Source organism: Poeciliopsis prolifica, unplaced genomic scaffold, assembly GCF_027474105.1.
Source record: "Poeciliopsis prolifica strain line A6 unplaced genomic scaffold, Auburn_PproV2 SCAFFOLD046, whole genome shotgun sequence".
Taxonomy (NCBI): Eukaryota; Metazoa; Chordata; class Actinopteri; order Cyprinodontiformes; family Poeciliidae; genus Poeciliopsis; species Poeciliopsis prolifica.
Genome location: NW_026562421.1, coordinates 4,544,240 through 4,558,448, shown reverse-complemented (window position 1 = coordinate 4,558,448; position 14,209 = coordinate 4,544,240). Strand labels below are relative to the sequence as shown.

Sequence of the window (14,209 nt, the reverse complement as noted above, 5' to 3'; positions counted from 1 at the left end):
AATTGCAGCAAAAGGTGGCGCTACAGATCAGAGACTTCCTCACCAACAGGCCTCAGGTGGTGAGAATAGGTGGCTCAACATCGTCCCCACTGGTCCTCAACACAGGCACACCGCAGGGCTGTGTGCTCAGCCCAGCTCTCTTCACCCTGTTTACACACGACTGCGTGGCCATCCACCCCACCAACACAGTTGTGAAGTTCACAACAGCAGGGGGTCTCATTTCAGACAACGAGACCCCCTGCAGAGAGGAGATTCAGCAGCTCACTCAGTTCAGCAAACAACTTGGTGCTGAACACAGGGAAGACCAAGGAGGTCATTCTGGACTACAGAAGGTCCAGGAGGACGGATCACACTCCCCTTCTCATAGATGGAGAAGAGGTGGAGCGTGTGGACAACATCAAGTTCCTGGGCCTCCACATCACGTCTGACCTCTCCTGGAATACCAACACCTCCCACCTGGTGAAGAAAGCACAACAAAGGCTCTTCTTCCTCAGGAAACTGAGACGGGCTGGACTTTCCTCATGGCTGCTCCTGAACTTCTACAGATCGAGAGCGTCCTCCGTGTGGTATGGCAGCTGCACAGCACTGGAGAGGAAACAACTGACACGGGTGGTGAGAACGGCACAAGGCATTGTGGGATACCCCCTCCCGGACCTGGACTCTATTTACATGGACCGGGTCAAGAAGAGCTGGATCCATAGTGTTAAAACTTAGAGGAATAACTTCACTTTGCTCGCTAATTTTCCTCTAGTTTCCCAGATTCAGGACTCTGCATGTGCAGTGGAAATAATAAGCAACCATTCGACATCAGACTTCAGATATATCTAGAGCTTTATCCAGAGAATTCAATGCATACAGAATGTTTCATCAGCATCACACCCAGATCATCAAGAAGTCCACATGACAAAATATAGAATTACCTGCAACGAGTTGAAAAGGAAAGACAAAAATGCATTTTTGGGAATTGCTCACTCGGACACAAACAAAGCAATTCGATCTTCTGCCGTAAAACAGACCTTTTTATAAGGACGCATATTCCCTTCATTTAAATATATGCATTAGAAGGCGTGTCCTCCCCTTGTAGGGCTGTTTAATGTTAATTTTATTACCCTGCTTGAGACCTGCTGAAATCCAAAGGCAAATATATGGAGAGCACAAAGCTCATCCTCAACCAGTCTTCCCGTACCAATCTCCTCCTTTTTACATTCCAGACCAGAATTTATAACCTGCAACCTGGCCTGGTGGTTTTCTGCCTCAGTGATTCAACAAGAAACTGATTTCAATTTTAAACAAACTGGCACAAAAATCTAATGCCAAATAATAACTATGAGATTGGATCTAAAAACTGCAGGGTTGTCTACTTTTAGAAAAGCTCTTTTAGAATACCTGAAATATTTTAGAAGTAAAATAGTTTTCCTAATTCTATTGTATTTCATTAATATACTGAAATTATAATATATTAGAATTATCGTTGGATAATTCTAACACATAGAGCGAGAGAAAACAGAATGAAAGTGGGTTTGTCTAGTTTTGTTCCTCACTATTTATTGGCCCACTGCAGCCACTGCCATTTCTTAAACAACAAAAAATGAACTTAAATTCTCTTTTGTTCATAGAACATGACGAGGTTTACAGCAGTCATCAAACTGTGGCTCCTACAACCTATTTAAGGCAAAATGGTTGAACAATATGAGAAAAATTAGCTCTTTGTTGCATTTTGACAGAACTAACAGAAAGCTATTTATAGATTTATATCAAAGAATGTATGCATTGTCATGTTGGGTTCATTTGGACTTGAACCTTGCGAGCCACATAAAGACAGTTACAAAGTCGGCCTTCTATCACCTGAAGAACATCTCCAGGATTAGAGGACTAATGTCTCAGCCAGATCTAGAGAAACTCATCCATGCGTTTATCTTTAGTCTCATTGATTATTGTAACAGTGTCTTCACAGGCCTGTCCAACAAATCAATCCTCCAGCTGCAGCTGATCCAGAAGCTGCTGCTCCTGTTCTCACTAGAACCAGGAAGATAGAGACATAACAGCAGTTTTAAAGTCCCTCCACTGGCTCCCTGTAGCTCAAAGAATAGATTTTAAAATACTGTTGTTAGTTTATAAATCACTGAACAGTTTAGCACCACAATACATCAAAGATCTGCTGTTGTTGTATCAACCTTCCAGACTCTCAGGTCTTCTGGTTCTGGTTCTGCTCTGCATCCCCAGAACCAGAACCAAGAGAGGAGAAGCAGCTTTCAGCATCTATGCACCAAAAATCTGGAACAAACTTCCAGAAAACTGTAAAACAGCGGAAACCCTGACTTCCTTTAAATCTAAACTAAAAACCAGCTGATAAGTTTTATTTGAAATGTAATATGGAACAATGTATTGTTTATTCTATGACTTTGTGTTTATGATGTAAAGCCCTTTGAAATGCCTTGCTGAAATGAGCTATACAAATAAAATTAGATTTTTTTGTCACGTGTTTTTGACCCCTTTGACCTAATCAACATGAAGGTGTGTCCAAAAACTGAAGACATGTTGACATGATGTGGTTTCCAGCTGACCCGCTTCGGTGAAGGATGTGAAGTGTGGAAACGTCACAAATGACACCATTACCGTAAGTTTGGCTAAATTCCACAGATCCGAAACTCACTGGGATCGATCCTTATCTGACCCCCAACAGAAATCCTCAACCATCTTTGGTGAGCGTGGCCTAATTACAGCGCCCCCTACAATACTTTAAATACACAAACTTCAGAATCATTCAGCACAGTCTTGAGGCATTGAAGACCAAAAGTTATTGTTAGGGTTAACACCTGTTAAAGATACATTAACAAAGAGAAAAGACAAAAGAGTTGGATTTTTTTTTACTCGCGAGGAGAACGGACAGAGATGTGCTTCAGTTACAATCTCCTACCGCTCTGAAGCACATTTTGTCTGCTCCTCTATTTTATTGTTTCTAGGATCCCTAATCACAAGGACGCTGTAGCTCTAAAGGGAGGGGGAACAACTCATCAAATAGCTACACCGTCAAATGTTATTCACTAACTAACACACAATCATTCTGCACTAGATAATGTCCTTCCAGGCACAAAGATTAATAAAATATGTAGTGATCTTAGCAATGATGGATTGGAGGCCAGCAACTCAACCGAAGCAGAGCTCTTCACCAAGAGGTAAACCTGCAGGAAGATTTTGTTCTGCTCTCTGTCAGTGAGGCCTTCTGAGAAAGGAATCAGAGCAAATCAACAATACAAGAAACATTCTTAATTCTATAATGAGATTAACTTAAAGGAAAGCATAAAATAAATATACATTATAAAGATCAATGAGAATAACAATAATTGATTAATAATATCACAATTTCTCCAACAGTTATGAAAAATGTTTGCACATCTAAGCATGTGGGCGTGGCCGACCCTGAAATCTGACCATTGCCCATGAAACATCAAGGTGCAATAACTTCTACATACAAGGTCACAGCTGCAGTGATCAATGCAATACTCTTAATGTGATGATCTTGGTCTGTTTAGGTTTGTGTCCACTTTGCTTTAGAGCTTCCTTGCATCTATTTCACCATCCTATGGTAATCATTCTACTTCCCTACATTTTATAGATGCTGTCTTCCACAGCTGTTCCTGATTCCATAACAAATGTATTTGAATTCAATGTCATTTTCTCCTTATTACTCAGTAGAAAAGGTCACTGGTTTTCATTGTTCTGGCTGGTTACTCACAATGGCCATACTTTATGTGATCCTTCTCATGGATGACTTAAAGCTGCATGCCAAGAAAATCTGGAGAAGGATCCAGAACCTGCCCTCTTTTAACACAGGTGGACTGAAGCTGGTTTTTCAGTCTTCAGGACGGCCGACTGCTCTTGTCCTCTGCCACGGGGAACACAGTTCTGGACAGAAAAGCAGAAGTGGCAACATCAGCCGGTTTGGTCCGGTTCTAATCACTTCTTGCGGTACGTAACTCTTCACGCTATCAGGAAAACGTCCTTGGCCGAATCCTGGAAGATTCTGCAACAACTTGAACACGTTGTAAAAAAGTGACAAAAGCGAGAACAGACAGTGACTTACTCCAAAATGTCCACTTCACACAAACAAAGTGAAGGTATATAAAGTCTGTGTTTCCATCTCTGAGACATCCTGACCAGAAACTGCTGCTGGAACAGACTCTTCAACTAACCATCAGAACAAGGTAACATTTAAAGTCCTACTGCTCATGGTGATGTTTTATGTCTTGGTTGAGTTGATCTGTGATGCTAATTATGAACTTTCCTAACCATTCTTTCTACAGATGGCTGCCGGTCTTCTCTTCTCTCTGCTTCTTGGTCTGAGCTTTGGACTCTGGGATGGAGCTGATGTAAGTATGGAGAAGGACTTAAGACAATGACTGGTATGTCCCTGTTGGGAGCTTTGGCTGACTGACGTAGATCAGATGGAGCAATCTGAGCCATCACTTGGTTGATGAGAAAACTTTGTTTTGTTGGGAATTTTGTTCTAAAACTTTGGGTTTTCCATCCACAGGCATGTCAACTGAAAGGTACGTGATTCTTTTATTGTTGGAGTTTCTAACACCTAAAAGACAATTTTATTGTGAGAAGTTCGTTGAAAAGATGGGAAACTTTTGCTATATTGGGTCATCCTTTCAGCAAAATTACAGGCCTTAATTTCTGTATAATGTAAATTAATAAATAGTTTATTTATTACTTATTGTATAGAAACATCCCATCCCACAAGGCGGATAGACAACAGTAGTTTTTACTGAAGGCAAATTATTTTCTGAATAAAATAATCAGATCCAATAAATGTGTCATTTCAGAGGCTTTTCATGTGAAAATATTTTTGTAATGACTGTCATCTAATAAAACTTTTGGTTGAAGTGGAGAATTATTAGTTGATTACTGATTTAACATTGATCATGCTTTTTTAAAATAATTAACTGACATAATTCCTATTTTCATTAGATGGCATTTCTCATGTTTTTATGTATTTTTACCATAATGTTTGCAGCTGAACATCTTGACTTTGTTTTGTGTTTTAATTATGCTGATCAGTGGATGGATGCATTTACTTTCCCAGTTGCCGACTGCGATAAGTGCACCCAGGTTGGAGTTGGCTTGAGGGTCGGTGTTTCCTGCATGTGAACATTGAAATGACCTGGGGTGTGCAGAGGTACAACAGATGTGATGATCTCAGCAGATTTCCTACATTCAAAGGAAATGTAAATTTATTGATATAAAGACAATAAGATTCACCAACAACAAGGTTCCAGAAACTGATTTCCATTAAACAAATAGATCCATAATTTCTAAAGGTTGATATTCAGCTGCACCAACTGTCTCACTGCACAGAGGAAAGTTTAAACCAGTGTTGCCTTTTTCAGAAATTCTGCCTCACAATGGATTCACATCTGACCTCAATAAACACCTTACATGAGTACCACTTCATCGAGAGCTGCCTTCAATGCAACTGGAACACACAGACAAACTTGGGTTGGAGGTCATGATTCAGCACAGGTGAGAATTTAAAAACATACAAATATCTCCGTTTGGTTGATCACTTTTTCTGTCAAGATGTATTTCTCATGGCTCTTTTTGTAAAAGCTTTGAGACGACATTTGTTGTGAATTGTTGTCATATTAATAAACTGAATTGAATTGAACAGGTGTTCCTAATAAAGTGGTTCTGTTGGAGATTCTGGTTCACATTTTCTATGAGATGGCAGAAGTCTAGGTTGGTTCTGTGTGATTTGTTTCCATTGCAACTTTAAACTAAGATGTTCTTTCAGGATGGCATCTGGTTTTGGAGTGATGGCTCCAAGTTTGTATTTCATCACTGGGGCGATGAGGAGCCAAACAATTTTGGTGGAAACGAAAAATGCATGGACATCAACATATTTGGTATTTATTACTGAAAATACACAACCTAATTTAATAATGTTGTTTAAATGCATGTTTTTATCTTTGTATCTGGTGTCTTAGTAAGTAGGAGTTTGTCCTGTAATTGGTGGGTTCCTGGTTCGAACCCCCACTCCATTCATGTCCGTTGTGTCCTTGGGCAAGACTCGTCATCTGCCCTGCATGCTTTCTGAAACCAATTAAATTATGTCAAAGTCTTTGTCAAATGTTTTGCAGTCAGGATTTGTCTCTTTGTGTCTTTACAGGACGAGAAAATTAATGATAATGAATGTTCTAAGAAGCTTCGCTTCATCTGTGCCAGATCGCTGTAACCTTCTGATGCCAAATAATCTGAACCTGGATGTCAAGCTTCGATGACATCACTGGAAGAACCTGATTTCACTTGATTTGATCCCCTGAAATAAATGTTTTCTTTCTCTGAAATCTGATTGATTTAACTATAGGATTTAAAATATATCAAGATTCCACTAATTGGTAATATTTCTAAATCTCAGCTATAATTTGTACTGAAAATTATCAGTGTATCAGTGCATTAGTAAAGTAATAGAAATTAAAATATGAAGTTTTCACAAACACTGAACCACATGTTTTGAACAAATTCACTCGTGTCACAAATATTTACACCTTATGAAACCTTGTAAAAATGTTTGTCATCATAAACCTCTGGAACACCAGAACATCTTTAGTTAAAAATCTGTTGACCCCAAGCAGGATACTGCAGATGGGTCGTTATTTACAGCAGGATGATGAACCAACATGGTAAAAATTGGTAGAATCAACTTTCTACCATGGTAATCCCATCGCTCAGACCAAAGTCTGACATTACAGCCTCATTGACGACTGTTTGTTAAGCACTGAGGAGTTATCTGAAGTTTGTATATCAGATATTGTCCAAGTGTCATTTGGAGTCTCCATATGACAGTGGCGGAAAACTATTTCCCAGAAAACTGCAGAACCACAGCTTGGGTGGGAGTGCTACTGGCTCACCAGTCATTGATTGTAATAGTTATTGATTTCAGCTTGAACTCATGCAAATGGCATTTGGAGTCTCTAAGCGGAGACTCCAAATGGCACTTGGACAACATCTGTACATCCTCAAAATAAAACATGTCCAAAATGACATTTCTTTTTGTGCTTGATCAGTCTTTAGATCCAAGAGCAGAATACTCTGTTCTACAGATTTATTGTATTTTCCAGTTACATTCAACACTCAAGGTGCATTTACAAGAAAACAGGAAAAATCTGGATGGAGCAAAATCTTTCAATTTCTTTTGTGTTACAAATGTAATGGGCTACAAACTACTTACAATTAAAGTATTTTTGACGGCAAAAATAGAACATTTAGCTATTCATCTTCATAAAAAATAAGCTAAGTAGTCCAAATTGTTCAAGAACAAGCAGCTTAAATTTGGGTATACCTTTTCAGCCGTTTTGGGTGATTTTGGTACCGCCAGGTAAGGGATTAACAGTTTAGTCTTAGCTTGGTGCATTGTGACAGAAAGCAGAATAAGCTTATGACAATAGTGGAAGAAGAAATTCAGGAAGTTAAAAATCTGGCAGCAAGCTCAAGAACTGACAATGAGCAGTTGCAACAAGGATAGACTAGTTCAAGTGCTCTGCCGATCATTTCTTCAGCATTGCCTAATGCCCCTCGTACATATTTATCTTAGGACCCTTCTAAAATATTTGAGATGATCCAGGAATTGTGTGGTTGTATGTTGCTGTTCCAGAAGCCTTTTTTTCCAGAAAACAGCAGGCAGAGAGTCTTCAGGAGTTCTCCTCACATTAATGGGGTTTTATGGAGAGCGAAGCAGTGTGCACCTGCTGGCATGTTAAAATCTGAGACTCTGTTAAGAGACCAGTTTACTGTGTAAGTTTGGACAGTTCCCTTTATGGTGAGTTGAAGCAGTTGGTGCGCACACAGCCGGATCGCTCTCTGCTTGATGCTTGTGCTGCAGCAATCCAGTGGGAGCATGAATGGAGGTGCCTCATGGTGTGAGGAGCCAAAGACAGTCGGTTCCGTCAGTCTATGGAGTCCAGTTGGGGGTTCATGGTGGTCCTCAGATAGCTGAAATGTGATTTATAATCAATAATTTACCTTGATGAGTTACAAGAAAACTACAAGTGGAGTCTTGCTTTGTCCTGCATTCCCTTCCCCAGTGTGAGTCTGACCTTTGGTAGCTTGATTTGCATAGGGAAGTGATAACGACATCCTGCAAGCCCTGACCAAGTTAGAAGGCAAGAACCAAACTGTGGAGTAAACAGGAGATGAACCAAATGGTTGTTAATAGGCCTCAGTGGGATTGAATGTCATAGAGCAGTGCAGACCAGGGTTGTGGTCCACAGAATTGGAAACTGTTGGGAAAGCAGATTGTTATTGAAGACAGTACTGGATGTACGAGAACTGTGAAAAAGGAAAAAGAGAAGAAAGAAAAAGAGGTAAGAGAAAATTTATAGGCGCTAATTATTCAAGAAGGGAAAGAAGTTACTGATGAAGTTCCTTTAGGACCTTTGTTATTATGTGCCAGAGTCCAGGGATGTGCTGAAAAGTATGAGGAGGCAGGACAAAATGAAGACTGAGCTAAATTTTGTCAAAAGAGTACACTTAAAAACACAAAGCGATCCAGGAGAAAATTAGAAAGTTCTGTTCAGAGCTAGCAGAGCTTTGGCAAGGAACTTCACCTTACAAAAAGACAGAAAGCATGGTGGAGTTGTTGAAAAAAGTCATGACCTTGAACCCCCTCATAAATCCTCAACTCCTAGCTTGTATCTTGTTTTAACTGTTACATGATGCTGAGTCTAAGTTCAAACAATCCATTTACTTCAACTGGATCTCAGGGACCTTCTCTGTCAGGTGTCTCCAGGGGAACATCTAGTAGTCAGGGAGGTTATGTACAGCCATTTCATGATAGAATAGCAAGAAAATGCCGTTGAGAGCACAACCATTTTATAAAATGGTGGGCCGCCATTTTTACCAGTAGCTCGTCCCGTTCCACCACTGCAGATTGTTCCAGCCAGAGGAGCTCCCTCCAGGGAGTACCCACCTCAACAGACTGGTAGTACAGCCCCTGTAATGCTAGAGGCTAATCTGCTGGGGCACTGGGTCCTGATGCAGCAGCTAACAGGGTTACAGAGTCGACATTCAGCAGCATCACATCACAACCAGAAGTAGGATCCAGAACCTGCCCTCTTAACACAGGTGGACTGAAGCTGGTTTTTCAGTCTTCAGGACGGCCGACTGCTCTTGTCCTCTGCCACGAAGTCCTTCTGGCATGACAGATCCCACTTCTCACACCAAGCATGTGGTGGAAACTCCTTATCAAACAGGAAGACAAACTACTCAAGAATTGATCAAGTTTCAACTTTATCTTTCAAGTGTTTTATTTGAAGGCAGTCAACAGACTGAATCCAACAGAGTCAGGAAAAGCAGAGCAACATCTCACAGATACGTCCTTTTTTAATCCACTTCTGTTATCAGAGAGTACATTCCATACAAGAACACAGTTCTGGACAGAGAAGCAGAAGTGGCAACATCAGCCGGTTTGGTCCGGTTCTAATCACTTCTTACGGTACGTAACTCTTCACGCTATCAGGAAAACGTCCTTGGCCGAATCCTGGAAGATTCTGCAACAACTTGAACACGTTGTAAAAAAGTGACAAAAGCGAGAACAGACAGTGACTTACTCCAAAATGTCCACTTCACAGACAAACAAAGTGAAGGTATATAAAGTCTGTGTTTCCATCTCTGAGACATCCTGTGACCAGAAACTGCTGCTGGAACAGACTCTTCAACTAACCATCAGAACAAGGTAACATTTAAAGTCCTACTGCTCATGGTGATGTTTTATGTCTTGGTTGAGTTGATCTGTGATGCTAATTATGAACTTTCCTAACCATTCTTTCTACAGATGGCTGCCGGTCTTCTCTTCTCTCTGCTTCTTGGTCTGAGCTTTGGACTCTGGGATGGAGCTGATGTAAGTATGGAGAAGGACTTAAGACAATGACTGGTATGTCCCTGTTGGGAGCTTTGGCTGACTGACGTAGATCAGATGGAGCAATCTGAGCCATCACTTGGTTGATGAGAAAACTTTGTTTTGTTGGGAATTTGTTCTAAAACTTTGGGTTTTTCATCCACAGGCCGGATGTCAACTGAAAGGTACGTGATTCTTTTATTGTTGGAGTTTCTAACACCTAAAAGACAATTATATTGTGAAGTTCTTTGAAAAGATGGGAAACTTTTGCTATATTGGGTCATCCTTTCAGCAAAATTACAGGCCTTAATTTCTGCATAATGTAAATTAATAAATAGTTTATTTAGTACTTATTGTATAAACATCCCATCCCACAAGGCGGATAGACAACAGTAGTTTTTACTGAAGGCAAATTATTTTCTGAATAAAATAATCAGATCCAATAAATGTGTCATTTCAGAGGCTTTTCATGTGAAAACATTTTAGAATAACTTTTATATATTTTTATCATATTGTTTTATGCAGCAGAACTCCTGGTTTGTGTTAAAATGATGCTGATTATCAGATCTATGTATTTACCTTTTCTCTTCAAATTTTTCAGATCCCACAGCATTTGACTGCCCTGCAGGTTGGAGTTGGTTCGACCGTCGCTGTTTTGTGGTTGTAACTTTTCAAAAATCCTGGGCTGCAGCAGAGGTACAACAGATGTGATGATCTCAGCAGATTTCCTCAATTCAAAGGAAATGTAAATTTATTGATATAAAGACAATAAGATTAACCAACAATAAGGTTCCAGAAACTGATTTCCATTAAACAAATAGATCCATAATTTCTAAAGGTTGATATTCAGCTGCACCAACTGTCTCACTGCACAGAGGAAAGTTTAAACCAGTGTTGCCTTTTTCAGAAACATTGCCAGCATTTGGATTCACATCTGGCCTCATTCCACAATATAGACGAGTACAACTTCATCAGACAGCTTATCTTCAAAACAACTCAAGCACACACAAGAACCTGGCTTGGCGGTTATGATTCACCAGGGGTGAGAATTTAAAAACATACAAATATCTCCATTTGGTCGTTTTCTGTCAAGATGTATTTCTCATGGCTCTTTTTGTAAAAGCTTTGAGACGACATTTGTTGTGAATTGTTGTCATATTAATAAACTGAATTGAATTGAACAGGTGTTCCTAATAAAGTGGTCAGTTCAGTCAAAGACATTCCAGTTGATTCTGGTTATAATGCAGTTAACTGCAGATTAGAATATCAGTTGGTCAACAGTTACCTGAGGAAGAAACCCAGTTTGTTGTATTGAATAACTGACTATGCTAAACTCCCTCATGCTGAGGAAGCATGTGGCAACAGTGGAGAGGAATAAGAGGAGACCTCCAACAGAACCAGAACCGGCTTCTGTTTTTCCTCCGGCTGCTCTGACCAGCTGAGGGTTTAAATATCAATGATCCAAACACAGTTCATGTTTTCTATAGTGAGTGGCAGAAGTCCAGGTTGGTTCTGTGAGATTTATTTGCATTGGAACTGAAAACTAAGATGTTCTTTCAGGAAGGCATCTGGTTTTGGAGTGATGGCTCCAGGCTTACTTTTACCAACTGGGCAGCCGGTGAGCCAAACAATGGTGGTGACAAAGAACACTGCATGGACATGAATGTACAAGGTATTTATTACTGGAGTTACACAATCTGTAATTTAATAATTTTGTTTAAATGTATGTTTTTACAACATCTCTGGGTCCAGTGGGTTAGAAAGGCATCTGTATTGTAATTGGTGGATTCAAAGTGTTGGAGACTTTCACATCTCCAGTTATGGTTGATGATGCCAGAAATTCCAGAAGCGTCAGTGAGTTAAAATCAACCAAAATGTATTCAAAGTACAATATAACTTGGAGATCCAAGTATCAAACATGCGTACAGTGTTACCCAAAGGCAATCCCAGTGAAATCTGAAGCCCTTTGTCTGTGTCTCCCACTATGCATCCTGCCAATGACTGTCCTGATCCGCTCTGTGCCGCCTCTCCCTTGGCTCAGAGTTAGGTCATCCCTTTGTTTTAAGGCCAGTAATCATAAATAATTTTATTGGGCTACACAGCAAAGATGACCACTTTGAAGCAAACATCTCTGATCATTAACCAGTCTCAGTGTCATAACTGGGACACAGTTATTAAGTTAGTGGCCATTTGTTTCATTTCCTCTTTGATCCACATTTGGTTACTGTCTTGTAGCCTTGAGAAGTCTGCATGGTCCCGTTGTCACTTCCCTATGCAAATCCTTTACCAAAGGCCAGACTCACCATGGGGGGGGGAACGCAGAACAAACCAAGACTTGTAGTCTCCTTGAATCTTATCAAGGCAAATTGATGCTTATACATCAAAGTAACATTCAACACAAATCATTTTAGAATATTTCCACAGAACCCCCACTCCATTCATGTCTGTTGTATCCTTGGGCAAGACTCGTCATCTGCCCTGCATGCATGAAACTGATCAAATCATGTCAAAGGTTTCCAATCAGGATTTGTCTCTTTGTCTCTTTACAGGACGAGACTTTGTGAACGATGATGTCTGTTCCAAGCAGCTTCCCTTCGTATGTGTTCTGCAGCTCTAACCTTTCTCTTCTGATGCCTAATAATCTGAACCGTATGGCTTTCCTGCTGGTGATGTCACTTCCACCTGGATGTCAAGCCTCGATGATCACTGCTGGAAGAACCTGATTTCACTTGATTTATCACTTAAATAAATTTTTTTCTTTCTCTGAAATCTGATTGATTTAATTATAAGATTTAAAAGGTGTCAGGATTCTAATTAAGCATCAGCTATAAACTAATTGGTAATATTTCCAAATCTCTGTTACAAATTTGTACTGAAAATCATCAGAATATCAGTGCATTAGTAAAGTAATAAAAATCTATAAAATATGAAGTTTTCACAAACACTGAATCACATGTTTTGAACAAATTCACTAGTGTCACAAATATTTTACACCTTATGAAACCTTGTAAAAATGTTTGTCATCATGCTGTATGCTGATGACCTGGCTCTTCTCTCACCCAGCAGTGCTGGTTTTCAGCAGTTACTGAATATCTGCTCTGATTATGAGTTGAGATTTGATGTGCAGTATAATGCCAAGAAAACTGTTGTAGTAGTTTGTAGGACTAAAGCTGACAACTTTGTTAAACTAAACATCTGGGTCACTACATCACAGTCCAGCTCTCTGATGATGATGATCGTCAGTGTCACGCCCAGGCAAACCTTCTGGAGAGGAAACTCCAGATGTGCTCTGATGAGGTGAAAATACATGTGTTTAAAGCTTACTGTACATCCTTGTATGCAGCTCCTTTGTGGTGTAAATTTAAAAAAGCTAGTATGCAGAAGCTTAAGGTTGCTTATAATAACAGAGAATTCTGAGATCAGAATTCTCTGATCTGCCTGCCGCAGTTTCTAACAGAAAAACATCGCCACTCATTTTGACTGTGATACATTAACACATGTTGCAAGTACATAAATGGAACAATGCAAATAAAACATTTTTCTCTTTAATGGAAAATCTCCTTTACAATTCCTCCCCTTTTTTCAGAAACAATCATAGAAATAACTAAGTAAATGAAACCTAGAAATAATAAAATAAGGTAAATGATGCTACAAGACAGTTGTGAAACAAAACATCAGTTTACATTCGTCATTAAGTAATGGTTTAAAGTATAAACATCACAGGAGTGTTTCAGCACGAAATTTAATGCTGTTTCCTCAAGGGACTGTCCTGACAGAGTGATTTTAAGCAGGATGAAAACCTGAAAATGCTACACTTCTAAATGATGCAAAAACACAATAAAAGTAAAAAAGGAAGTTTAAATTTACCTGTACTTGGGATAATGAGAAAACCTTGAGCATTGCAAAATAAACTTAACCTCAACATCAGGAGGGTCAGGGAAAGGGACATTGACCTCATCGTTTTCGATTTTGGGCCCATGGAATGTTGTTGTTGTTTTGCACTGGGAAGCGGGAAACCAGGGGGTGAATCAGAGATGGAAGATGTTTTGGGATCCTCCACGCGTATGCACACTTTTTTGTAGTGGGGCAATAGCAGTTGTTTTTGATCGATTTGGCATCCTTTATCCATGTGGGTGTTCTGGTGCAGTGATGTCTTGTCCCGACCATGTTCTTAATGCTGCCTCAGCTAGATGCTAGGTGAGCTATTAAGTGGGCCTCTGGTGATGTCCCTATTTTTCCAGGGGTTCTTTGTTGGAATCCCCTTGGTGGGCCTGGTCTTGTTTCAGTGAACTTCTTACAGTGGCAGGCATG

At 39.9% G+C, this 14,209-nt stretch overlaps 1 protein-coding gene and 1 long non-coding RNA gene across 2 annotated transcripts; both read left to right on the top strand.

The window, feature by feature from the left end:
* Positions 1–4,153: 4,153 nt before the first annotated feature.
* On the top strand, positions 4,154–5,175 carry LOC129377037 (uncharacterized). Its single transcript, XR_008607865.1, has 4 exons — positions 4,154–4,205; positions 4,305–4,370; positions 4,535–4,550; positions 5,090–5,175. It is a non-coding gene; the product is annotated as an uncharacterized LOC129377037 (long non-coding RNA).
* Positions 5,176–9,621: 4,446 nt separating this feature from the next.
* On the top strand, positions 9,622–13,447 carry LOC129377028 (ladderlectin-like). Its single transcript, XM_055056757.1, has 7 exons — positions 9,622–9,736; positions 9,836–9,901; positions 10,065–10,083; positions 10,500–10,594; positions 10,806–10,940; positions 11,459–11,570; positions 12,448–13,447. The coding sequence occupies exons 2-7, from the start codon at positions 9,836–9,838 to the stop codon at positions 12,513–12,515; spliced, it is 495 nt and encodes a 164-aa protein (XP_054912732.1). The 5' UTR covers positions 9,622–9,736; the 3' UTR covers positions 12,516–13,447.
* Positions 13,448–14,209: the final 762 nt, after the last annotated feature.